A 27,511-nucleotide genomic window follows, 5' to 3' on the forward strand; every position below is an offset into this window, starting at 1 on the left:
TTGACTTACCACTTTCAGGACTGCCTTTGGCAAGGCCTATGCTCAAAAGCACTTGGCCGGTTTCACCAACCAGGCCATGGGTACTGAATGTTCCTGCTTCTCTTTGTTATCACTCCTCCAGGATCTGTTGTTCCTCAGGCAAGATGACTGTTCCTGGATCTCCTGATCTGTCTTTCAGAGGACTCCAAAGGCTGCTGCCAGTCTGGCTTGGGTGGCATCAGACTTGCTAGCCTCTCTGCTGCAGTGTTTTCTATTAGCAAGGAGAGCCATTCTGTATAATCCCTCTTGCATTTTTACATAGTTTTGGAAAAGCAAGAGCAAAAAGGACTTAGGTTTCCAGTGCACTAAAAGCCAAAATAGCTTTAGCCAAACATAATGAGATGTATTTTGTGGCCAGGAAGAAGTGTTACTCATATGGAAGATTTTGCTTTGTGCTTGTCAACATTCAAGTCCAACAGTTTTTAATGGTGCACAGAGAGAAGCATTTGCAGAAATTAAGGAGACATGTCTTCCTCCTTGCCAATACGGGAGATAAATAGGGAAATAAAAATGCTATTTTGTGCATCATATGAATTATTTCAGTCCAGGAGAGACCAGACTGAATGCGTGTACTCTGCCGTTTGGGGGATATTAAAAGTTAAATAGAGAGCCGTGAGGGCCTTTCATGGTCAACAACACCAAACAAACAAAATGACTAAACAAAAAATAAATATTGACAAATGAAATTTCCATTAAATCTAGTTCCTAGAAGGAGTGTCCCAAGCACCAGTAACATAATGAATACCTGGTGTGTAAAATCAGAATGAACACACCGTAGTGCTGTGATAATGAGTCCTATTCTTCCTATGTACATAGCAAAGGTCATATGTATATGGCACAATGGGCTCATCTACACACAATGCTATGGCAATGTTGTTACTGCACCATGGTTTAGTACTTCCAAAAGGAAGTACTAAATCACACTACAGTAACAACCTGTACTGTGCTGTACATGCAGTGCACGGTTAGTTTTAGCTGCTACTTCGCTGTAGCGGTGCGCTATACCATGGAGGGCATCGCTATGGTGAAGTAGCTGCTGGTCATGTGCAGAAGCCCGTGGACACTATGGTGACGTAGCTTCACGTGTAAATGCACCCAATGACTACCATGTAGCAGAGATAGTTAAGCTAGTTCTAAACAAATTAGTCTGAGCATGAGAAGCAGAAGCAATATAGTCATATTAGTGTAGTGTTTTTCCCTAGTTCTTCTAGTATATGCTTCCACTGCATTGCATTCTGTAGACCACTGATTTTCAACCAGGGGGCTGCTAGGCCTTTTTAAGGGTGTCATGGGATGCTGTGCAATATTATCACTGTTAAATGCACCAGCACCTCTACCATGATTCACAAGATAAACCCAGAGATTTCAAACAGGAATCCACAGCGTCAAAAGCCTTCTGACCCACTGATTTTTCTGAGTTCTTTGCAACCGAATAATTACTCTATTATTTTTCCATAGTAAGAGAACAAATGAAAGCTAAGAGCTGGCATTTTCCAGGGGGTGCCTTGAGTCTAAAAAGGTTGAAAGCCACTGTTGCAGACATACCCAAGAGGGCAATACTTCTCTGCAGTATTGTTTTAATTTTAGCATAGAGAGGAATGTTTGTCCTGTGATCAAAACTGTGACGGGATTCTTCATAAAATTCCTGGTCTGTCCATTAATCTCTAGTGCCTTGATCTATAGAAGTGCAGGTAGTGACACCTCCTTTTTCCACTCATCATCTGTTTTGCCTTTTATATTTAAGGTCTTCAAAGCAGCATCATTCTCCTAAAAAAATATATGCATGCTTAAAAAAAATATGCATAGTGCCTAGCAAAAGGGGACCTTACTTTCAAGTGCTACCTAAATTAGTGTGCTATAAAGAGTAATGAATACATTTTTACCGGCTAACTTTAAAATAGTTATCTACAACAAGCTGTTGTACTAGTGCCATTATTATTTTACTGATACTTGAAATCTTTTGAGCAGAAGCGTTTTTCCTAGAAAAAAGGCTCTGACAATAAAATTGAAAAAACTGCAAGTTCTAATTTTTTTTCACAAGAATCTTCCATAGAGTTCTAATCAATATATTTGCAATGAGAACAGGGAAGGGGGTTGGTAAGCTAAAAATTCCTATAACCATTTTGATAATAAATATAATAAAATATTGATAAAAGATTTTCCCCAAATTGTGCTTGTTGCAAACTCTTTGGAATAGAAAACACTATCAAAATGTTAATGTGATTCTTACAATCCAGCCATCTCTGCTCGATTTTATTTATTATTCATTGATTAAAAGAAAATACAGTTTAAAAAAGACATAGCTTTGACATCTATGGCTTTGACATCTATGGCGTTCCAGCTTAAGTAATAGCAAAGCTGACAATCTTTATCTAAGGAGGTGGGCCAACTGGCTTCTCTTGCTTGTTGGCTGCAGTCTATATTAGAGAGATGATAATCTTTCCTCAGTTTTTGGGCTAATTCCAGAAGTTGCCTGTTGTCTAGTGCAGGAAATTTAAGAAGGTTATGCAAACTCTTCCTGGAAATTACATTAAATGAGGGGGGAAAAATCAGGTCATTTTAAACCCCCCAAAAGAGAGAGAGTGAGGGGGAGTAGAAGGGTGCTCTCTTTTCACCTATCACACTTCATGATTGCTTTCTCTTCTACTATACAGTTTGAGTGCATCAACTTGTGGAGTATTGGATTGAATATACAGGTTCACAGATATACACTAGATTACCACTGTTCTTTAGCCAAAATGTTTTGCTGACTTATATAACAGCAATGCTATCTAAGAGAAGGGTCAGGCAGTCTTCCAAATCTCTTAACAGCTAATTAATAATTCACTCAAAATGTAGAGCACAACCCAAAAATTACATGAATCAGAGTCCACTAAAGTTTACTTTGGAGAGTAAGCTGCCAATGCCCAGTCTCATGTTAACCGCAAAAAGCAAAATCACTTCATATTTTTCAGGGGCAGATCCAGAATTTCCCAAAGGGAAGTGCAGGAGCAGCAACCCACACTGCAGGAGTGGTTGTAACCTCTGATCCCAGCCTCCTCTCACTCCCACTTGTGTGATAGGAACAGGAGCCTCTGGGGACATTTTTTAGTGACTAAAGCAGATGAAAATCCCCCCTCCATTCCCGCTGGCACTCAGACACATTCCCTCCCCTCCCCTTCCATCCCTCCCCCACCTGCCACTGCAGCTTGTCCCGCTGTCCCAGGGATGGGTGAAGTTCCAGAGCTGCTTCTGCCCATCCCAGCTGAAGATGGGGACAAAGGCAGCAGGGATAAGTGGGGAGCTCCCCATGCCACATCTGATCCTGGGGGACCAGTCAGGGAGGGGAAACCTACTCTCCCACTGCACTATTGCAGCTGAGCCCAGCATCCCTGTGATCTGGCTGGGGCAGGTAGAAGAGGCTTTGGAGCTTCCTCTGCCCCAAGACAGTGGGGAAAGCAGAAGTATCAGGTGAAGGAGGAGAGATTGAGGGTAGGGGACGAGCCTCTGAGCATGAAGACAAAGGGAAGGGCAATTTTTACTGGCTTTAGAGTTGTCCCCAGAGGCTCCTGCAGTGTGCTCTAATCAAAAAGGGGGCACAGTTGCACCGCTGCACATCCCCTCTGCATCCACCCCTGATATTTATTTCCCGGACTGGATTAACACCTTTGCTTCTATCATGCAGCTTTCCTCAAGAAGACTTTGCATGATTTCTTCTGGTAAGACTGTTCTGTTAAGTGGTCCAAGGTGAGACAAGTTTTTGGCAATTTTATTGACTGAAATTTGTAATAATAGATTCATTACCTGTTCCTACGCTGTGATACTTGCAGTGACTCCAAAACTGCCCCACACTCTTACAAACTGGGAAACCATCTGTGGTAGGAATATTAAAACAGAAGGCAATCTAACTATCTCACATTAGCAGCAAAACAAGAAATGATCTGCAAACTCAGGAGACTTCACAAGCAAGGGAATTTAGGGACAAATCCAATTATTGGGTGCAAAATTTCAGTTGAAGGATGGAGTGAGATGGTGACAAAGGAAAATATATGAGATATCAATATTCCATTTTCACAGCAAATGCAAGCTCAGAGATAACAGTTTGGGCCCTCAGATTACACAGGGTCAGCTTCTTATTATATTCAGAGTCACACAGGGTCAGTTTCTTACCGCATTTGGAGACAAATACAACATGATTTTAAGTTGCCCTAACCTGGCCCTGAACACAGATTTCTAATAACCAATACCTTTATATGTCAGATGTGTTCACTCTGGGCATTTTGTCACTGGCCTCCACTGGCTGCCAGTTGTCTGGAGAAAAACACTCAATTAATTATTGTTTTTATAACAAGAGATCTGTGTTCAGTTAATGAATATAAATAGGCATTCGGCAAATAACTCTAGTCCCATTTCATTGGCATAGTATTCAATGAAGTAAGGCGAGTTATTTGTGTTTCAAAAAATGAAGGTACTCTGTTGAGTTCTTCCTTCGTGTGCAACCTCAATGGTACTTAAAGTAACACTTGCATGAATTTACATTAAAGCAATCCCAAAAAATAAACTCTTGATTGTATGTCTAGACCCATCATCAACACAGACTGGAAACTACAGCAAACATAGGCCCTAATTTTCAATACTTTGGGTGCCTCAAGTAAGGCTCTTAAATCTCTATTTAGGTACCTATATCACAGGCTAGGATTTTTGAGTTGCTAAGCATCCTCATTTCCCACTGAGTTTAACTGAAATTATGAATGCTCAGGAGTTTGAAGAATCAGGCCATGGATTCAGACCCCTAATTATGGAAGTAAGGGTAGTACTTTGCTCTTGATGGCACTTCTCCATCCATACCTCTAAAAATGTTTTATGGAAAAAGGTAATTAAGTTATTGAGAAGTCTAACCTTGACTCCCTCCCCTCAACTCCCAGTTTGAAAATTAGTGTATCATTTCTTTCCACACAAATGTATCCTGGTGCTGCAGAAATTACCTGCAGGTAAAGTATGCTTTTTGTAGTCTATCCCTCATTGGGGCCATTCAGAAAGGTGCTGACCAAGAAGGAGATCTGAAGGGGGCTGTGCCTCCGGTACTGTTTGTTTATTCATGCAAAAATATTCACATTTGCATACATAAAAACTCCGCCCCTCATGAATATGATCAGCCTACATGTGAAGAAAACAGGAGAAAGAAAATGTATAAGCACGGTGAGACTGAATCACACTTAATTAGGAATTTGTGGATATCCCTCTCCCTTTCTTCTTTCTTCCCCCTTCATCTAGCTGGCTTCCTGCCTGGATCAGAGTTTTGTATAATAGCCATTATCATATGAGTGTTTGCTAATATCTAGTATTTTTTCTCACTATTCATTGCATTGCGGTTAGAGGTTATTGATTTGTTGAGGATCCCACTGTCTACAGAGACATTACGAACACCGCAGGAAAGGGGAACCACAGCCAATTAGTCATGAGCACTGTATTGACCAAACCAACAGTAGAGGCAAGAACCAGCAGCAAACACTGAATTTTTTGCCTTTCTTCTTCCTATCACATAGCTCCACTGTCTCAATTTCAGTTACAAGAAGCAAGCACCTGCGGTCAGTGGTCATGCTTGTGGCTGTCAAGAGGCAAAAGGAAATGCCTTTTCTGAGAAGTAAGAAAGCCAGCCAGTTCTGAACTGGGTGAGCAGTCAACACCATATTGGGCTGTGGCAGGCTTGTTGCCCACCTACACAGAGTATCTCAAGTTCAGTACCTGAACCACAGTAACTGCCAAGATAAATGCAATGAGGATTGCTCACACACAGCCACAAGTACTTTACCAAGAAAGAGGACAACAAGAAAGAGGTTTATCCCGGAGATAACCCCAGGAGCTAGCCCATTCCAAAGTATCAGCAGATTATCACAGAGAAAATTGTGTCTGCTGTGTCAGGGGACTCTCTCAGAGAAAAAGGCATTTTATTTATGTCTGGAGGATAAGTTTTTCAGAGGATGGGTAGAGGTAAGATGGAGGATGCCATGCTGGAAGGTTTGAAGAGCCACCTCAATTCTTTTTTTGATCTACAAGGGAGTTGCAGAGCTGGTTTAGCCAGCGAGGTGCCAAGGACACTGTGTATGCCCCCATTTTCTACTTCAGATTTTCATCAAAATCCAGTTCTGCCCACGGATGCCTAGAAATGGGAAACCGAACACGTACAATATTCACATTGCAAACAAAGCGCCAAAACAAGGGAATGCCGCCCAGTTGAGCAGTGAACCTTGCTTCCTTTGGTCAGCCAAGCCAACCCATGAAATCGCTGTCTGTATATCTATCCATGTTCCAGTAGCGTAACTAAGTGGGGCAAGTAGAGTACCAGGCCCAGGCACTAGCTTATAGGAAATACTAATATATCAGCAACAACCACTGTTTCCTGGCTGCTGGGCACAAAACTGCACCCAGGGCACAAAACAGTCTAGTTATGCCTCTGCATGTGTCTAATTATTTGTAGGCCCCATCTATATATGTGAAGGGCTTAGTCTGTCTGTCTGTGTGTCTGTCTGTCCATAGCGCTCTTTAAATGTGAATAGCTTGAAAACTGTAAGAGAGAGAACATTTGTGTCTTCAGAGAAATTTCTTTGCTAAACCTTAGCATTTGTTTAGTGACCATGTCAGGATGATCCAAACTTCGAGAATTGGGAAAAAAGTCAGGGGCCAGGGCTGTTCCTACTGAGCTCCACATGGGAGGGCGCCAGAAGCCCGGTGCGGCAGGGAGGGCAGGGAGAGGGGCCAGCTGAGGAAAAGTGGGAACTGGGCACAGGCATGAGGCAGTGGGCAAGCAGTGGCAGCCGTGTCCTGAGCACCGAGCAGGGAAGGAGGTGCCCGTGGGCAGCACGGAGGAAGCCCCAGGGTGTGGGTGGCTGTTGCAAGGCACAGAGCTCACCTGCCCTTGTTCTTGCCCAACAAAGAAGTGTGCAGGCAGCAGCCAGGCGACAACATGGGCAGGTGTGCCTCCAGCCCACTGGATGAGAGCAAGTGCAGGAAGGGGTTGGTATGCTCCAGTGTTCCACCTATTTTATTTACGTTTTATAAATATTTAATTGATTTAATAAATCTAAAGAGTAACATCTATTTGTTTGTTTTTGTTATTTCAAATTCATCCGTCATTCTTGACAGGCAATTTGCTAGTATTATCATACTTGTATCTGAGCACCTGATATAACTTTACAGTGTCTTTTCCCAGTTATAGAACATGATCGGACAGTATATTGAAGAGACACAATATATTGCTCATTTTATTTCCGCTGAGCAGGCTGAAGTTATCCTAACATACACCACGGTCCAGTTAACCCTTGCCTGAAGTGGGCATAACTGAGACACTCCCAGGGCACATAGGACAAATTAACAAGCTTTAACATACAGACACTCGCATTTTAACTGCCCTAAGTATGGTCTGAATGTAACATGTGACTTCACCCTGAAGTTTTAGAAAATTTTCTGCAAAGAGAGAAATCTTTCTGCAGAGAGATAAATCAGAAAAAAACAGCTAGGCCCAAGGAGTTGCTTCTCTTTAAACCGCGCTGAGCACATCTACATGTGATGCTACATTGCTGTAGCAGTGCACTACAGCAGCCTAGCATCCACTGGCAAAAAACATGACACCGCAGCTACGTCACCATAGCAACACACTGCCTCAGTATAACATGTTGCTACAGCGATGTAGAAGCTAAAAATAACCTTGCATGCATGGTGTAGTACAGATTATTACTGTGCTGGCATTTAGGACTTCTGAAAGGAAGTCCTAAATGCCAGCGCAGTAACAACAGCGCCATAGGGGCACATGTAGGCGTGCCCACTGTGACCTTTTGAAAGGACTCCGAAATTTTTCTAAAACATCAGGGTGAAGGTACATGTTACATTTAGAGCATATTAAGGGCAGTTAAAAAGTGAGTAACTGCACATTAAAGCTTGTTAACTCATCCTATGTGCCCTGGGAGTGTCTCTGTTATGCCACTTCAGGCAAGGGTTAACTGGGCCATGGTATATGCTAGGATAACTTCAGTCTGCTCCACAGAAATAAAATGAGCAATCTGTAGTCCCCCAGCATCCCAGGATGCAACACTCCCAGCCCCTCTGACCTCCCTCCCTCCCAGCAGGGATAATACCCAGGTGTTCTGGCTCCTGGGCCAGCGCCTGCTTGCCAATCTTCTCCTGGCAAGAAATGGTATTAACCCTTCACATGCAACTGCTCACAGCACAGTCTAACTTTAACGCTGCTTTACCACTCCACAGATTTAGTATAGTCTAAAAGTAACAAGTAACTTCATCCTTTAACTTCACTCTTAGACTGCTAAAAGCTGAAAGAAACAGGAATCTCATTGACCAAAGTCATTCCTACTGTTTGTTTATCCTTTGCACATCAAGCAGGTTGGGCAGTCAAACAGTCCAGTTTTCCTGTTATAGCCAGTTTCATTGGCTGGTTGTCACCACCCCATGGCTAGTTTTGCTTGGGTTTCTAGCACTATGGGGGTTGCTTACACCTAAAACACTTCCTCTGGCTTCTCAGCAGTTTTCTATATGATTTTCTTCATACCAAGACATGTTTAGTTTTATGAAAGCTAAGGTTGGGCCCTACAGAGATAATAACAAGCTGGATCACATGCATAGCAGGACTATTATGCTCATATGCCAATGAGACAAAAACTTCTGACAAATGCAAGCATGGTGCAAAGTACAAGGACAGCAGCTGGACTGCATGCACCAGGATAACTACATGTGGCTGTTTTGTCGTTTAAAAAGTATTATGCCCTGAAGGCATTCAGGCCATGGCAAGATTACAGCTCCAGTACTGAGCTGTAGGAAGATCAAACAGGGAAGGAAAGACTCACCATGACAAAAATAAAGAGAGAGAGAACAATCTGATAGTTTATCTGTTTATGCTCCAGCTGCCAACAAGACTTCAATGAATACCTGCTCAGCCATTTTCCTTACCATGTTTCCTGCAGTAGTGAACCATACAGATCAATGGACAAAAGACTGTATGAATGTAATAAGATTCATTGCTTTGTTGAAACTTCTCAGAGTTTGTCTTTCCAGGAAGTCTGCCTTTCCAGGCTCAAGACTTTTCTCTCTTACCAAGTAAAAAGTCAGATTCACATAAATAAATCCCTGGTTGAGGAATTAAGTAATGATGATTACTGACTTCCAATATTGAACGTTCAGGCTGAATTCTAACCATGAGACTGAGTTGGAAGTCTTGCTATTATATTTTTTATATGTTTGTTTGTTTGTTTTAATAGGTGGAAGAGGACCTTATCTAACAGCAGGCTATGTAATAGTAATAACAGGCTATTTAATGGTACCTCCTTGTTTCCCTATTACAAGGTGAAAAGGGGGAGGGCCTTTTCAGAAGGATGACTCCGGCTGGAAGACCCTGCCCTGGCAGGGATATGCAAGAGGCAGACAGTGGAGTTAGGGGCTGGTGGGCTGCAGTACCCTGAGTGAGGAGGGAGACAAATGAGCAAGAAACTGGGAGTAGGCCATCTATGAAAGTCCAGTGCTGGGAGGACCCTAGGTGGGACTGAGTGGGCCTAGGAGAAGGCCAGTAAATGTACCTCATCCTAAAGAAAAAGACTCTCTCGCTCGAGACCCAACCACTGGAAAAACAACAGGCTGTGATAGGTGAGGTAAATGGAGGCGTTGGAGCGAGGCTGTAAGTAAGGGGGGGGACCCCAGATGACCGACCCATTCTCCATTGCATTGAGGTGGGAAGTGCCTGCAAAAGGGAGTGAGCATTGAGTAATTGGTTGATACTTTTGGCTTCCTGCAAAGCAGCATAGATTAACACATAGGTTGTGCATCTAGTGAAGAATCAGTGCATGAGAAAATCAAGTTCTTTTCAAAAAGTGCCCCATCTGAAATTTCCCCCTCCTTGTTTTGCTTGCCTTTGTACTACAGATTTCAAGAACCATATGATCGCCTCACAGACTGGATCTCCTAAATCTATGCAGTGCACCTCACAATTGGAAAATTTCCAAAATCCTGTACACTCAGCAGAAGTGAGGGGTACTATGGAATACATACCTTACGGGGCACAGAATGAAGCAAGTGACGTCAGGTGGTATGTGTGGATGCACAAAAACAACAGTGTTACGTGCATGTACGGAACGTCACGTAGAAAGCAAAATAACAACAGGCTAATATTCTTGATACCTCTGTGGTGGAAACCCCATTTAAATCAGGCAGGCCTTCAGAGCTTGTGTTTCAGACTGTCTGTGCAGTGCAGGATGTGACACTACATGTATTTACATTTGGAAAGTTACAACTGCAGCCTTAAGAGTTATGAAATAGAAACTTCATGATTTTCTAAGCAAAGCTTAAATTCTGCAGAAAATAATGGAACCACGAAGGGAGGTTTCTTCCAGATTATGACACACTGCCAATTCAACTCATCTTGAGAGAGAATGACACAGGCTTATAATCTGTGGTGGGCAAGGACAAGTAGGCAAGGGAGAGAAAAGGAAAAGGATATGGGGAGACCTCATAAGAATTTGGTTTGCTTGATTTCCGAATACAAGGGAGTGAGAAGCTATGAGCATCAAGTCCCCTACTGTGCATGAAAAGCTCAGCAGCTTGCAGCATCCACAGGAAAGAAGGATTTCAAACCCATGGCCGGCTGACTACAGGAACGGAAACCACGGAACAATACTACTAACAAAAGGAGAAATGTCAGCTTGGCAAGCGCAGCCTTATGATAGAGAAAGTTCTCCCAGAAACTGAACATAGAGGGGAATCCAGCTAACATTTTTAAAATGTGCTGGGACACGGGACAAGTTTCTAGTTGCTGCATCAGAACTAGAAGTCAGATTTCCTCTCAGAAACTTTAAAAAAAGAAAAAGAAAAAGAAAAAGAAAAAGAAAAAGCAAGTGAATGCTAAAGCAAAACAATATTTTTACTAGCAAATCTTCCCATTTTATGATGTTTCAGAAAAATAAGACATCTGCCAATGATTTACAACAATAAAAGGACTCTTCCAATGGCCTCACAACAACAGCTTGTAAAACGGGTTGTAATCTCCCCCAACATGTTGGCGTGGGGGGAAAGGAAAAATGAAGTACATAGTCAGGGATGGTGGGAAAAGCAGAGACACTGACAGTCGAACGAAGGCAGAGTGCAACCAGAGAGACCTTGAAACAGGGAAACTGGAAGGGGACACACAGGGATCTTGTGGACAGGGAATGGAGGAACCCTCGTGTCGGCATTTATGTTGACCTAAAGAAGCTACAAAGCATGGCATTCCCCCTAAGCTATGATGATTATGGTATGATTATTGTGGGCTACAAATACACTGGAAGAACCTATTAACCTTTCTTCTACTGCTTAGCTACCACTCACCTTTGCCCCCTCCAAGACTGAGAAATGAGGAATCTGAGAAGGGGGGCACTGGCTGTCCATGTCAGGGATTTTTGTGTGTGGAAGAGTTGAAGCCAAACCATTTAACAAAAGGAACTTTCAGGTTCCTTATAAGAGATGAACATGACACCTGTCTACCCAAGGAAGAAGGAAAACCACAATCATTCCTGGAACCTTGTCCAAGCCACAGAGAAGCTTCCTAATGTTTGCCAACTCATGCAGGTCAATCAGGTTCTGGCTCACATTTTATCCCTATCTGCACTGGTAGCCAAACTTTTTTCAAAACATCAAGGAAGAGGGCAGCAGCAGCAGAATGGGGTTATGGTTGAAAAGGTATTTCCACTATGGGTTATTTTCCAAGTGTAGAAGAACCCTTAGTGAGCTATAAACCTGTCTCTAGCTCTTGTTTAATTTTCTTAAAATGATTGCACTACTGCTGCCAAGAGACTGCCCACTTTTTGTATTAGTTCTGTTTCCCGCATCAGACTTTTACCTTTGTGTCACTGTCTTACAGAGTCCCTCGGGATGCTGTGGTAATATATGTTCATCCTGAGCCAATGATGTTCAAATGCTAATTGGATTCATTCAATTATATTCATGGAAGTCTCACTATACATATAGGAGAGCTAATTCATCTTGTATGCCCTTAATTTCTCTGATTTATTTTTCTGTGAAGTACAGTTTAGAGATGGCTGTGGTTGTAGCTTGTACAACTTTCCATGGAGCCCTAGATAAAGTTCACATGGGGCAGGATTGCATTAACTGTTTCAGGAAGACTGTCCTCCCTTTACTGACACACTCCATGTGTTTTTTTCCATTCAAGTCTGGAGATAAAAGCTTAGGTATAAGATAAAAATTACCTAGTAGGTACTGGCTCAAACCAAGTCTGGGTTTATAGCAGAGTTGTAACAAGCTATTTCTGCACCCTGGGAAACAGCAGCAGCTGGGTCTGTCATAATAGTGGCCAAGCCAGCCACCACTGCTACCATCATTTTTGGTCCCCTTCAAATTCTACATCTGGGGCTGGTGCCCTGATCACCCACTCCTACTTATATTACTGGCCTGTAGAAACTGATGACTCCTTAGTGGCTTTTATGAAAAAGTTTTGTTGCTTGCAGTGCTGTTCTTATGCACAGATGCCCACATCACAAAACCTACCATGACAGTGGATCTCACTAACACCCTGTTAAGGCTTTCCTAGCAGAGAAGCCAGAAGATGAACAGACTTTGGTGCTTTGACTTCCCCTATCATGCTTAGCGGAGAGTCTCTCCAGGTCAGCAGGGTGGTGTGGCAAATAGTTTGCATAGCTATTGCTGGGACAGATAAGTGCTGCTGTCTAAGACAAAATTTCAGTACTTGTTTCTGTCTGTCTGGCACTTTTCCCCCACCATGAATATACAGAACCATTAACAAAATGTTCCTTTATATGCTATTTTTATGACCTTTGCTCCCAGTAAGGATTTAACTCTTAAACACTTTTCATCTCTTTCTTCCTCTTGGATATGCAGTGCTTTAGTTTCTGAGGGTGTTTTCTTCTCAGTTGTCTTACGTACATCCTTCTTCATTGTTCTGTAGTGTCAGTTGATTTCATCAGAGCTAATACATAAGCGCTGCACATAAGGGTACATGTTACTGCCTGGCAGAAGCAGATAGATAGAAGGGGAAAAGGCAGAGAGGCAGGGACTGTGCTTTCTTTTCTGTGTAGCTTACAAGTAACTATTTCTATAAAGGGTTAAATAATGCTCTATAGGAAAGACGCTGCAAAGTTAGGATGTGTGCAGCTAGGGAACTGAGGGGATTTTGATGATAGAGAAAATTCATTCTTCAAGAGCATGGAAGAGGAAGAGATGGAAAGCAAATCTGGTGATTACACAGATTAGCAGACTTGATATTGCGTATGTATATGCAAAAATGACTGGGAAATGCATTTTGCCAGTTAATAGAATACCAAACAATTGGCCTCTAGATAATCTGTTCTTTTGATTCTTAATTACAACTTGCTTGGATAAGAAATATTTGTGTGGGAGGGAGAGCTTTCCCCATGTGCTCAGAGTATTTGGTATTTTTCCCAATTATTAATTGGGCTGGCTGCTTGACACTGTGGGCTACCATATAGAAAGTGCACCCCAATATATTTTTGATCCATCTGAAATGTTCCAGGGTTCTGCATTAGTGATCATATAGCTCCTGCTGAATAAACTCTTGCCTAGGTGCACTAAGGCACTGTCTAATTGAATTCAGGGTTTTGTAGATAGTAGATTCCTTAGGCTGAAACACCTTCTTGTCCCTGTATTGTCTTTATAAAGATCAAGTTTGGCCAAATTTACATCTTCCAGGCCAAGGTGCAGTAAGTTTAACTAATGACAGAACAGATTTATTAGTGTCCAGAAGACCTACCAGGTGATTGCTCAGGTCAATAGTAACCAATAATCACAAGTCTGTGGCCTGTACAAGTGGCTGATGTGATATAAGTTTGGTGGGTCTCAGTGCAATTCACAGCAGACCCTCATCAGAAGCAATCATTACATTTGGCCTGAGCTAGCTCCCATGTTGGGAGACTCAGCTGAGTAGGCAGGGACTAAATGATCCATGGAAGATGAACCAGATACACCTCTAGAGTTGGTCAGCTCCTGGCAGGTTGAAGCTCCCTGGCAAGAAGATGTAGGTGAAACTAATTTAGATGCAGCCTGATTGTACCTGTGCTGTGGAGAAATAAAGAGAATCACTCCCTACAGCTATGTGCATCACACTTTTTTATCAGAACTATGTTCTCTTTAAAATTTTAAAATATCTCCAGACAGTGATGGATTCTAGCATTTCATCTGGTAGCTGTAGTATATTGAGAGAGAGTTAAGTCAGATCAAAATGGCTTTACTGGTAGCTATACTGTCTGCAGTTAGGACCCTCAGGGTCCAAAAGTGAAACAAATAGCTTTTGTATAAACTTCCTTACTTCTTTCTGGCTGTGATGTGCCTGACCCTAGGCCTAGGGAGGCACGATATAAGCATAAGAGTATCTCCATGTTCTTCCAGAATGAAATTCTAGTCCCAGTGAAGTTAACGTCAAACTTCCAGTTGAGCCAGTATTTCTTAGCCTTTTGTTTCTCCGGTGAGGTTGCGACTCCAGGGAATAGCTAATAGTAATGCTAAAAATATGGAAAACCATGGTGTCCAAAAACTAAAGTGGTATCAGCAAGACTGTTTTATATCCGTCACTGAATTGCCGGTGGACGGTACAAGCACCTCTATCTCTACTGGCTTAGACTTCATTACAGCTGGTGATTCGAAAGCAAAAAACGCCAGAAAACATTTCCCCAAGCAGCTCTGTGCTCTAGCCAAACTGTGATTGTATCAAACGCACAAGTCAGAAATGCTGGTTTCTTTAAAAGAAGTAAGAAAAAGAAAGGACCAGCTTTCCAAAAGCACTTAGCACCCAACAGTTCCCATGGCTAAAATAAGTTGAGCACTTATTTGGCCACTTCAGTTAGGTGCCTTAATTGAACTTCTTGTAAATCTTGTCCCCATTTCTAAGAGAAAGACAACACTTTCACAGTACTGTGGATATGACAGGCTTGAATTAAAATGGAAAAGAAGAAGATAAAACTCTTCAGGGAAAAAAAAATACCAAAGACAGCTGCTGCATTTAGTGTTTGTCAAAATGATGAACATTTGTTTCAAAATGTGCCAATGAAGACATTTAAAAGCCAAAATAATGTTCTCCCTTTTTAATTTTGTGTTAGACAACTGGGCCATGTCCATGTGAGTGGCTAACAGACAAAGGCCCTTTGACCATTGGTTCTTCCCTAACATCTTACACTGAAAAAACTAATCACCATCTAGGTACCCTGCCAACACTGGGTGCAGTGAGATAAGCCCAAATCAATTCCATCTGTTCATCAGGACAGACATCTTGAGCGCCACTGAGAAAAAACGATCAATTGATCCACTTTCTAGATTGAAATAATTAGTCGTTGACTTCCAACAGCTTTGAATGGAGCTGGACAGCGGTCGATTGTAGCCCTGTCATTTGGTCAGGGTGGAACTGACAAACAATCCCTTATCCATATGGTGTGGAATAAAGATCTTTACTGGCATCGTCCCTCTAGTATATCAGAAGGTACCCAGGTTGGCCTCTCAGGCTGAACTGGTATTACCACCAATTTAGCTGCACTGCTAATAATATAAATGTAAATATAGAAAAAAACTCCAGTGGTTCTGGCATTTTTACCACATCATCAGTTAAACCTGGACAAGAGCTTTTCATTCTTCCATTATTTACTCTTTCAAATCTTAGACTTCATTTTAGCAGCCAGTTTAATTGACAGAGAAGTAAAAGCCTGGAAGCTGAAAGAGTCTTATCTACAAAAAGACTTCCATTGATGATGAGGGGGAGAGGAGCGGATTTCTGCTATAGTTCCCTAGGACACTGAAAATTTGATTCTCTCAGGTCAGGCTATATGTGAGAGACAGGCAGTGAGAGAACACATGAGGAAGCAGCCGCTGAAGGCAGAATTGAGTAAAACAGCCTAAAACCATAAAACAGAAGAATGCAACATGGTGAGCAAAAAATGACTGTTAAAAATTATTACCTTTATGGAACTGAAAGCAAAAGCATTTTACAACATCCATCTGCAGAGACAACTTCTAAAAGCCTCTTCGCCCACACATGCACCCACACTCTTGTTTTATGAGAGAGCAGTGGCTCTGAGTCTGTGCACAGCTGTAAATGGCCAACCAGTTCAAAATCCAAAAGAGTCATCAGTTCTGCACAGCAACGGGCAAGCTACAATTGACGAACTCACTCGAACAACAAAAAATGCCTGTGGCTAATCAAGCTGTGTCTGCACCAAACAGCATCAGATGTTTGCGCTCTAGAGCCTCTGAAAACTCACAGTCATTTTTACATGCAAGCTCAAGAAAGATTCCTTAGTGCTGTGGCTGTACAGGCTCTGCAGTGAGCAAAGGAAAAAACTTGTTTGTCTGTACATTTACAGGTCATTAGAAAGGAAAGTTCTTAACACTTCTGCAGCTACCGCACAAATAGCAAATAGCAAATCACGTCGTAATTGGACACTGCACGGGAGAAGGGATACATTCAGAATAATGTTGTGATCAATTGGCTAGTGTGTTGTATGTGCCATTGGCTTCTAGTGGATGGAATCAAAACTGCTGAACTGTGTGTCCCTGGCCTTGGTTTAGCAGGAGTTAATGGTGATTCTTTAGGTCACATTGCAATGACCTGTGTTTTAAGAGATAAGAAGTTCTGCCCCCGACAAACTCCAAAGGGATTCAGTCCATAGGACAGTGGTTAAAGTCAAGCTGTTGGAGGCCACTAATTGGAATTTTTAGAGCATGTGAGATGCTGAATCTCCTCAAGAAATGAAGCAATAGTGATTTAATTTCAGTAACTGGAACCTTAAATTGAAAACTTTAAATGATGCATTCAACATCCACCTGAAAATGCACACCCACCTGTTACAATAAACATGCTGGATACTCCGCACTAAATGATGCAAGCATTAAAATTGCTTTATACTGTTTTTAGTTTGTTTACTGCTAGACATCACTTGGTGAATAGACATTTTGGTGCAGATCCAGCAAAACACTTAAGCATGTACTTAACTTTATGCATGTGAGCGTGCCTAGATTTCAGTGGGACTATTCATATGTTTAAATGCATGCTTAAGTGTTTTGCTGGATCAGGGCTCTTCAGTGTTTCTCCTTTATAGGATCTGATCCGATGTCCAATGAAGTCAAATGGCAAAGTTCCTGTCAGTTCAGTAATCCATAGTCAGCTGCTCCCTGGAGGCTTAATTCTACTTCTACTGAAGTCAATGGCGAAACTCCAGTGATGTCAATGCAACAGGATCAAGCCCTGGCAGAAACCCCTTATCATCAAAAACCTTTATAGGGCACCAGAAAATCCCTTTTTTTTTTAACTGAGCAGACGATTCAGAAGGGTCAGAGAAAGGATGCCTGAAAATTCACTTTTTAGTACCATACCCCTGGTGTATTTTAAGTCATGATTGTTTACTTCACTGACAAATGCCAGGGTTTTTTTTAAGGCTTTCAGTGCATCAGAGGAGCCAATATATCTGTGAAACAGCCAACTGAACATGCTGGTTTTCATGCATCAGTCACAACATTGCCAATGATGGCGGGAGACAGTAAACAAAGTTAAGAGAATATAGTTAGATTTTTTTACACCTGTCTGAACAGGCAATGCTGATCAGAGAAATCCTATTGTACGTACTGAGTAATCTGAGTGAGGAGAAAGAAATATGCAATTTCCAGATAACATTTTTGAGGTGGTCACTCTTCCACAACCATTTAAAATAGGAGTAAATGAGAAAAGATTGTAGTTAGAGTCCAAGAGTAGGAGTCTAGAGATGAATAGTTCTATTCCCCACAATGATACTCACTTGCCCTGTGACTTGTTTCAAGGCACATAATTACTGTGTCACATATAAACTGTCTGCAAAACGGGAATAATGTTGCTAATACATTCCCACCACAAGAGCTGTTACGAGTTTTCATGCAGTCATGTGAGTAAAACACTTTGCATTGATGGCACAGTATAATATGTACAAATTTATTTTTTCTTTATAATCAATTAATTAAATGAGACTTTTGGAAAACAAGTTCCAAATCTGATTCCTCTCTGAATATGTTTTTGGGAGTTTTGTTTGTTTGTTTTTTACATTTTTAGAATTTCATTACATTCTGCTTTACCACTGTGGACCACGCAAAGACAAGTCCTGCACTTAAAACAGAACACTCCCTTGCACTGGTACAGGCTGGGGGCTGACTGGCTGGGCAGCAGCTCTGCAGAACAGGACCTGTGGGTTACAGTGGACAATAAGCTGAATGTGAGCAACCAGTGTGCCCTTGTTGCCAAGAAAGCTAACAGCATACTGGGCTGCACTGGTAGGAGTATAGCCAGTAGGTCAAGGGAAGTGATTATTCCCCTCTGTTTAGCACTGGTGAAGCCACATCTGGAGTACTGTGTTCAGTTTTGGACCCCCACTACAGAAAGGATGTGGACAAATTGGAGAAGGTCCAGCAGAGGGCAACAAAAATGGTGAGGGGGGCTTGGGGATATGACTTATGAGGAAAGACTGAGGGAACTGGGCTTATTTAGTTTAGAGAAGAGAAGACTGAGAGGGGATTATATGAGCAGCCTTCACTACCTGAAAGGGGGATCAAAAGAGGATGGAGCTAGAGACTGTTCTCAGTGGAGGCAGATGACAGAACAAGGAGCAATGGTCTCAAGTTGCAGCAAGTGAAGTTTAGGTTAGATATTAGGATGAATTTTTTCACTAGGAGGGTGGTGAAGCACTGGACTGGGTTACCCAGAGAGGTTGTGGACTCTCCATCCTTGGAGGTTTTTAAGACCCAGCTACACAAAGCCTTGGCTGGGATGATCTAGTTGGGCATGGTCCTGCTTTGAGGAGGGGATTGGACTAGATGACCTCCCGAGGTCCCTTCCAACCATAATTTTCTATGGTTCTATGCATCATATTCAAAATACTTTGAAATGTGTGCAAGATATGACTTCCTGAGATATTTAAAAACTGTCTTAGCTCCAAAAATTTTTCTGAAGTCCTGCTGATCTAACTGAATCCTTAAATAGATATAGAGAGAGGGTTTGAGGGCCAAGCCAGTATACAACTGAAATCTGCACAAATTTCCATTCAATCGGGTCCTTGATCACTAAAGAAAAACTTTAACTTTTCAGCAAGTCCTGTGCATAAAGCACCACAGAGCAAGAAACCAGTAGTGACTGAGTTACAAACTGCATCCTGCTATCCCTCCCCTGTTCTATGAAAGAGTGAATCTGAGCTGGCTCTCCAGCTTGTGTGCTGGCCAGAGCAGCTATGCCAGTTGGCTACTTGTGGGTGATGGAATTAAAACCGCACCCGTTCTTTGTCCCTGCCTGCTCATTCATCTACCCATCAAAGGGGAAATAAAGGTCCTGACAATGAGGCAACTCCTTTAAGTAAAGAAAAAAGGAAGGTGCAATATTGATCTAAGAATGCATGAAAAGGAAATCAAAGTTGTTCAGCTTTATAAACCTTTGGATTCTTGTGAAATGAGCTAGGAACTTCAGCCTGGTCCTTCAGGACACTGTCTCCCAAAAGCTGCCATGGCAACTAACATTGATTGAAAGTCTTACTAGTGGCAGGCTCACGGGGAAAAATTTTGATGAAAAATTGAAAGCTTTCCCTTTCCCCCCATTCCCTCCCTTCCCCCCACTAAAAAAAACCAAAGCAAAGCAAAATCACCATGAGGAAAAGAATAGAAAGAAAGAACTGACTTAAAAATCAGTTTTGACTTGATAAAGAGGCTACCACAATTTTTTCCATAATGATCTTCCTGCTTTTGACCTACTCTAGTTGGCAGTCTTTATACAGAAGTCAAGAATGGACTCATCCAGCAAGATTGAACTCTCGTGCTACCTCCAGCAGCTGCTCCATGCCAGGTAGAATTAAAACACATTCATAAGACCCCATGAAAAAACTTGCATTGCTTCTGCCTGTGACCTTCAGATAAACAAAGGACTTTGTTCTCTGTAGCAGTCAATGAGACACCCTTATTGCAGCTTTAATTTTATATTTGAAAAAAAGATCAATCCATCTTGTCATTCTCTTAAGCATTTCAGAAGTGTATTTAAAAGACCAATCTTGAGCCAAATCCCACTTGCTTGACTCAGGAAATTGGTTTGTTTCAGTAGTACTATTGATTAGAGCAAGTGAATGTCAGTAGATGAGGACTTCTTGATTTCAGTAGCTGAATACACCATTAAGGCAAAATAGATTTAGCCCCCTTATTGTGGGACTTGGTTTAAAAGAAAACCAACTGTTCATTCAACATAGACCCACATCAGTGCATTCTTAGTCTTTGTACACTGTTTGTAAATGGAGGACCCTTTATTCCAAGACCATGGATGTCAGTGGGAGTTTTTCCACACACTCTATTGAGCTTTGCATCATATCCTAATGTCCCTGATCCAGTAAAGCATGTAAGCACACGTTTAACAGTAGGCAAATGCAAAGCCTCATTGAATGAAATAAACTAGTCACTGGCTTAAAATTAAGCATGTGCTGCTCTAACTTGTTGAATCAGGGCCTAAATAAGGGAAGCATGGACACTGGCTTCATTCTTTTTTCCTTCCGTGCTACTGCAGTTTTCAAGTACTAGAATCCTGAGAATAAAACTAAAACAAGTAAAAGGGCATGTTGATTTTAAGGCCAAACCACATCACAAATTGTGCTATATGCACCGAAGATTTGCGCATTTCTTCAGCAATTACTTAAGGAGCAATATGATGTAGACAGGCATAGTGGCTACCTGAAGCAGTTGCATTTCAATGAGTTTTATGCTGTCATGTTAGAATGACATTGTAAATGCATATAATAAAATTAACTGTCTGTGGCAGGACTGTACAGAGGAAATCTGCTAGTTTTCTATATCATTTGCATCCAGGAAAGAAATAGCCATCCTAGATGTATTGTTTGTAACCATAATGAGAGAGTTTTTATATCCATCTGCCTATCGTGTTTACAGAGCACTAATCTTTGTGAGCCAGATTTTCATACCCTTCTTGCATTGCATAGCACCTCAATCATAAAACCTCCCTTTTGAAGACATGGGATTGCTTGTGGTTCTGGCCCTGTCATATTGAGGTGCTAAGATTCGGGTACTAAATCATATTTTAACATGTCTCAGTACTGAAAAAAGGAAAAAAACCTAGGAAGATAAAGAATTTTCTCTGATAAAACTAAAAAAAGGTATTCCAAATATTCGTAGCACAGAAACTAAAATTCTGTAGCATCCAATTAGCTTAAGCAAGGAAGAATATCACTGCTGTGAGACGTCAGCCATATCTGTTTAGCTTGGAATATTATTGTTTTGCCACAGAACATAAGTGTGCCCCTCCATCATTTCAAACCTGCCCAGGCTCTTGCATTCCTTAGAAATGGCGCTGTTAAAGTTTCCCTGACCACTGACTTGCACTGTGTTTAATTCTTCAGTCTTCATATGGCAGTGCCCAGTGAACAAAGAAGCTGCCTTCAATTGGCAAAAATGCATCTTGAAAGCAAACCTCCCTTAAGAGCGCCTTTCTGGCTTTCTAGAGAAAGTGGAAGTCCTAGTTAGATCACATTAAGTTTCCTGATATTTCTCTCCCTCAAAACTGAATGAGTAGCTGGAAATAGTTGGCCTGTCCTGGCTGATGTCATCTATCCACAGGATGCTCCCTCCCACCACACTTATACAGAGTTAGGGCCTAGGTACACATTGCACTTTAAGCTGCTCAAATGTTGAGCCATGTTAGTGCTAGCCCAAGTCTGAAGCAGTCACACCTTCAGGCTAAAAACCTTCTTTGACTGTCCCCCACCTGCACAGCTGTGACTTGCCACTAGAGGGCTGGTGAGCAGGGGCCTGACTAGTAGCTAGAGCTGTGAGTTGCCACTACAGAGCTGATGAACCGGGACAGCTTTCAGGTGGTAGGAAGTGTGAGAGATGCTTTGGAGGGAGCAGGGAGACAGGAACATGAAGCTGGAAGGCAGAGTGTTAATGGGATAGGGGTGGGTATTGAAATGGAAAGGGGAAAGGAATTGGGCTTGGGGGAAAGGTGGGGAAATGAAGTCAGCCACTAAAAGGTAAAATAAAGATGAAAAAAGAAAGAATTTAAAATAAAGAAGAAGTAACTTAAAAAAAGGGCTTATGGTTTAATATGTTGGGATGCAGAACTGGGGTGCAGAGGGTGCTGGCCCTGCTTCCTGGTGTGGTGGGAGGTAGGAGCAGTGAGGGAAGGCACTTTTGGGGGAGCTACTGCCCCTGCCTCAGGAAGGAAGCCCCAGTTCATGGGGAACTGATCTGGCCCCCAACCGTGTTACCTGTGTACCACCCCTAGACCCCACCCCTGGACCCATCCACACCCGACAACCTAGCTAGTTGGCATGTGCTCTGTGGGCTCTTTGCACAGACTTACACCCCTGGAAGTGGGACCGTCACACTGCTGGGGGCAGGAGGGGTAGTTGGTTTGGTGCCAGAACTGCTGCCTGGGCAGTAAAGTTCAAGGGGTGGAAAGTTTGTCCACACAGGAGGGGGAGAGAGAAAATACTGTATCCTGGGATGCTGGAGGTCTGTAACTTGGCCAGCTCATCTGTGGGAGTGGCCACACATTAATGGAACATGAACTGGGTAACACAGATCAGAGATAAACCTGCCCTGGAATGGTGTAACTTTAAACCACCTCAAGTATGCCTAAAGCTAGTTTCAGGTGTTAATATGTGGACAGTCCAGGGGTTAAGATCTCCAGAAACCTCCTAAAATGAATCGGTAACAAGGCCCTTATTGGTAGTTTCTTCCCCAGCTTGTGAGCACACTTCATCTCTGCAGCTCCCTCTAGAGTTATGAAGCAACTGCCACTAGTTACAAAGGATTTACAAGCGTTGCCAATACATTTGTCTCAAACCACTTTTGGCTCCAGTCCTAATAGCAATTTTAGCTAAGAGATTTGTATCTGCTGTGTCTAATATTGACTTACTTTTATATTAGCAAGAGTCAAAATGTTAATCTGAAGCTTGATAAGAGGCTGGTAGCAAACTTGCATAGTTGCCATCCAGATAAAAAACTTTCCAACAACCTTTGGAAGTTGAAGCCAACAATTTAGATTTTAGAGGACTGAGTTTTCACAGCAGAACAGAACTTAGCATTAATATAAATATGGTCACATTCTTGTTTGCTTATTTTAAAACAGCTTTTTAAATTCCAGTTTAAACTATTCCCACTGTTTGCCATGCCATGTCTGCAGTGTTGCGTAAGAGCATGAAAATCGAAGAAAAACAAACACAAATGTCTTGAAATCAAAGCAAAATGGACTGATCTAATTTTCCCAGAGTAGTTTTTCTAAAAAAGGTAATGCTCAGAATTGAATTGGGATAATGTAATTGTGATTTTTTAAAAGACCATTATTTTTAGTTATTTAGGCATTATTAATAGGACAAGGAAAGGGATTAGATTGGTTTTTAAGACTTACGTGACAGTGCTTTTTGATGATTATCTTTTTTTCTCTTTACTGCATTCATTTCCTGCCCCTCTTCAGGTACTAGTTGCTCTTCCAGCCACACAAAGTTTCAAGGGTCACTAAGATGCAGAAACCTCAGTGACTATGGCCAGAGGCAACCAAGAGTTGGAGGACAGGTGAATGTCTAAGCTGGAAAATCCACCCCAGGACCAATATGAGACAGAAGAGACATTTCTATTAAAGGAACTACAGCCAAGCTAGGGACAGTGCAATGCAAATGCAAAACAGGAGCTGTCCAGGTGGGTATAGTCTAGGAAGGAATGGAAAAAAAGTTGGACAATGAATTAGGGAACAAAAAATCCACAGATTCAAGGGAGATTCTTTTGGCCCATCTTCAGTATATCTCCCAGTAAAAATAACAAGAAGCACAACAAAATTGCCCCCCCCCCTTAAAGCTGTTTCTTCTAGACATTTATCTATGAAGTTTCCCTTAAATAAACATGTTGTATCACCCCTGGGATTCCCTGTAGCAAGCTGCTGTTGCATGAACAGGAGACAGGCTACTGAAAAATTAATTCTCTCACTCATGCTGAATTATAACTCTCTCTACAAGTAACCCCTTTCACTGCAACAGAACTTGTGGAGTAAGGAGCTGCCCAATGTGAGTGAGGATATTAGAATCTGCCCCCTGAGTAGGCAAGGTGAAACACCTGGGCAGAGTGGATCATTTTCAGAAAAATATTATGTAGAAAGTGTATAATTAAAAATGTATATTCAATTCCCACCACACTAGGTGGGTATGTACCTATTCCTAGGAGTGAAGCTCTGTCCCAGGTATGTATATATATATAGGCTGAAGGGAGTAGTAAGCAAATGTTACCATCTGTCAAAATGATTGAATGCATGTGACTAAGACAGGATTCCTGGAAGCCCTACCTGCATTTGTAGCACTAGAAGTCTCACCTTAACTGAGAAGGATGTCTCAGGAAATAATGTTGTGTTGGAAATGTTGTTATAATTCAGATCTTTGCAGGAAGTCTCACTGTATCAAGGGAGTGAAATCAGTAAGACACACTGTATGAAGGGAAGCCCTAAATCAGTGACTGATCAGTAGCATCCACCGTCAAATGATAAAGAACAGCTAAAAGCACAGAAAAGCTAACATACAAAAATAAAGAGCGAGGTTACAAAATACATGCAAAAAGCCTAACAAATACTTGAGAACTGAAACAATACTATCTGAATTACTGGAAATGAGCATGACTTGAGCCCCTGGGACTTCCAAAAGGACTCCCTTTCCAATAGGAAAGCAAAAGGATTTGATGCATGCCTTCAACCAATAGTGACTTCCCTAGAAATAAAAAACACCTGTAGCTAAAAATACAAGGAAAAGGAGAAAGGGGTATTTTAGAGTAGCTGCAAACAAATAAGGGAAAGAAAAACAGAAGTTTATAAATCTAAATGTTAGCTAAAAGGCTCCACCACTTTTCCACATGAATAACACAAGAACAAGCTATAAATAATCTTCAATATAAATGATATATTTTACTACATGTTATTATTAGAAAGAAACAGTTAGCCTCCTTCCTTATAGAAAATCCTACACATATGTTAAAAGGGAGGAAGCAAACAGAGTAAGGGAATAAAGTAGAGGTGAGACATTATTGATTCTTAGGCCCTTTAGTATTTGCAGTTGCTTAGGATCAAATACTAATTCATACCACTTAGCCTGCATTTTATTATATAACCCAATTGTTAATATAATAGAGGTAATAAGTTATTACACAGATAATAAACCTTTTTATTCTGGCTCTGTGGGGTATATATGATTTTGTAACTGAGGTGATTGTCATTGTAAACACCAATCTATTTTTTAAACAAATTCAGACACATTATTAGTGCTATGGCCATGGGAACTTGGAAGCCCTTGGAATGTAGTCCTTACGTAAGTTTTTAAAAATTATGCTTAATTTTAAAGTTGTTATATATATATAATTAATTTTAAAGTTATTTTATATATATAGTCAAAATGGAGAAAACATTTTTACTAGTGTTACGGTTTGAATTATAAGACCAAAAAGGTATGGAAACAGAAAAAATGTAAAACCAGGACATATTAAGTGTGTATATATGCTCGTGCCTTGGGCTCCACCATTAAACTGTGCCTAAAAAGTCTTTAACAAAATCTGTAAAAGCATACATTTATATAGAACACATATTCCTTCCCCATCCCCAAACATTCAAACAGCATGTATGTGGTTATATGGATAAGTATACATTCATCCTTTGCCTCATCCCAGAACATTATACCCTACGTGCAAAATGATCTATAAACTGCTATATATGGGCTGAGGTAGATAAACTGAAATCACTGATTTTAATCATACCTTTAATAAGGTATTAGGGAACCTTGATTTTTATAACTGACTTTAAATTTGTTTTGTGTTTGTGTTCTTTAGCTTTTTTTCCTCAGGAAGGTTGGTAAAATCATTACAATATGCTTATTTGCAACTAACAATAGCCTTTACACTTAGTTTTGCTAACCAGGAGAATAAATTATGTCTCTAAATAATTATTCATATAAGTAATTATGTAAGTTAACCTTTATTTCTCAGCCTTTTAATATTTACATTATGTTAGAAAATGGTTAACCATATGTCTTCATTACCAGACAGTGATATGGTGTTTAGTTGTGATTTGTGTCAAATTGCTTTTGGATGGAAATTGTTATTCAATAAAAATACACAAAAAATCATTTAAAAACTTTTTATTAGATGCATAAACTCTCCTCAGTGATTTGAATGCATAAAGAAAAAAGGAAGTTTATCAAAATATGCTTTGCTTATAAAACGAAATCCTTTATTTATTTATTTATTTATTTATTTATGAAAAGTTAACTGATTGTGTGTGGTCATTATGACCTTCAAGGTTTTAGAAGTAGTAGATCTCATCCTCTCACAACTAATTTTTATTCATAGATTGGAAGAAGTAAACATGTTTTCCTACTTCTGTGATTTCTAATTGGCTCTCCTAGAAAGCTGTCATTGATGTAAACAGGCTGTAAGTCCCGAAGGAAATCTTTTCTCTGCACCTTCAAAAGGAGCTACTGCTATCAAAAGCTTACTTAAGACTGCAACAAACTCAGCAGTGCTTAGAAAGTATCTTCTATCAGTTAAGTGACTTGACTTTCTTTGAGATGTTGAAAGCAAATATGTACCACTTAATATTTAAAAAAATAATTCAAGCAGTTTTAATTGACTATATTAAGTTTAACCTTGGTATAGGTTGTCTATATATCAAATTTGAAGCTAAATAGGATTACTATAAACAAGAAAAATGTATCTTTATGTCATTAAAGAAAAAATCCCCATGTTTATTAATTTTGTAATAACTGATTTAAAAATATGCCCATGTATCTATCTGGGCATAACCTAACCAAGTTGTTATTTATGGCTGCGTGTTAATGAACAAAAAAGAAAATGGCAGACATCAGTTGTTTAAACTGTCCCAAGTCCCTAAGAAAAGTCTCCTTCAGAAGCACCTGTTTTATTTCTTGTATCTTCTGTGATGCTGGGTCACTGATCATCAGGCAGCAGGTTTCTGTTGTTAACAGAGAGACCTGTTTTAAACTAATCTGCATATTGCATGGAGAAAATGACTTACTTATTACCTGAATCACTGATAAGAAGGCCGTCTTGTAACATCATCTTCCTCCCATACCCCACCCTTCTACCAACTTCTCCAGTTCCTTTCCTAATTCCAAGCTATGATAACACGCACAAACACTCCGAATTCTTGGTTCTTTTTTAGCAGTATTCTATAGAAGAAACAGACCAACTTTAAAAGAAATCTATTTGTGTGAACAACAAACATGTTTACTTTTTCCCTATTAAATTGTTATCAAAGCTATCTAATTTTACTATGCTGTTAGTAAAACTATGAGTTTATATTAAATTAGTGGACAAAGTGCATGTTTGGGTTCATGTGAAAGAGCTGGTAAAATGCTTTATACCCTTACCACAAATCCTACCAATTTTGCTAAATCAGATTGTAGTACTTTCTGAAAACGAAAAGCTATTT

General features: G+C 40.8%; 1 protein-coding gene across 1 annotated transcript in view; it reads left to right on the top strand.

The window, feature by feature from the left end:
* The first annotated feature begins 11,112 nt into the window (after positions 1-11,112).
* AR (androgen receptor) overlaps positions 11,113-27,511 on the top strand; it is a 146,001-nt gene continuing 129,602 nt past the window's right edge. The window contains exon 1 of the mRNA XM_019520996.1: positions 11,113-11,305. Coding sequence (XP_019376541.1) covers positions 11,113-11,305 — 193 coding nt within the window. The remainder of the gene's footprint in view (positions 11,306-27,511) is intronic.

This window comes from Gavialis gangeticus, unplaced genomic scaffold (genome assembly GCF_001723915.1).
Source record: "Gavialis gangeticus isolate Ggan-Ray unplaced genomic scaffold, GavGan_comp1, whole genome shotgun sequence".
In the NCBI taxonomy this organism is placed as follows: domain Eukaryota; kingdom Metazoa; phylum Chordata; order Crocodylia; family Gavialidae; genus Gavialis; species Gavialis gangeticus.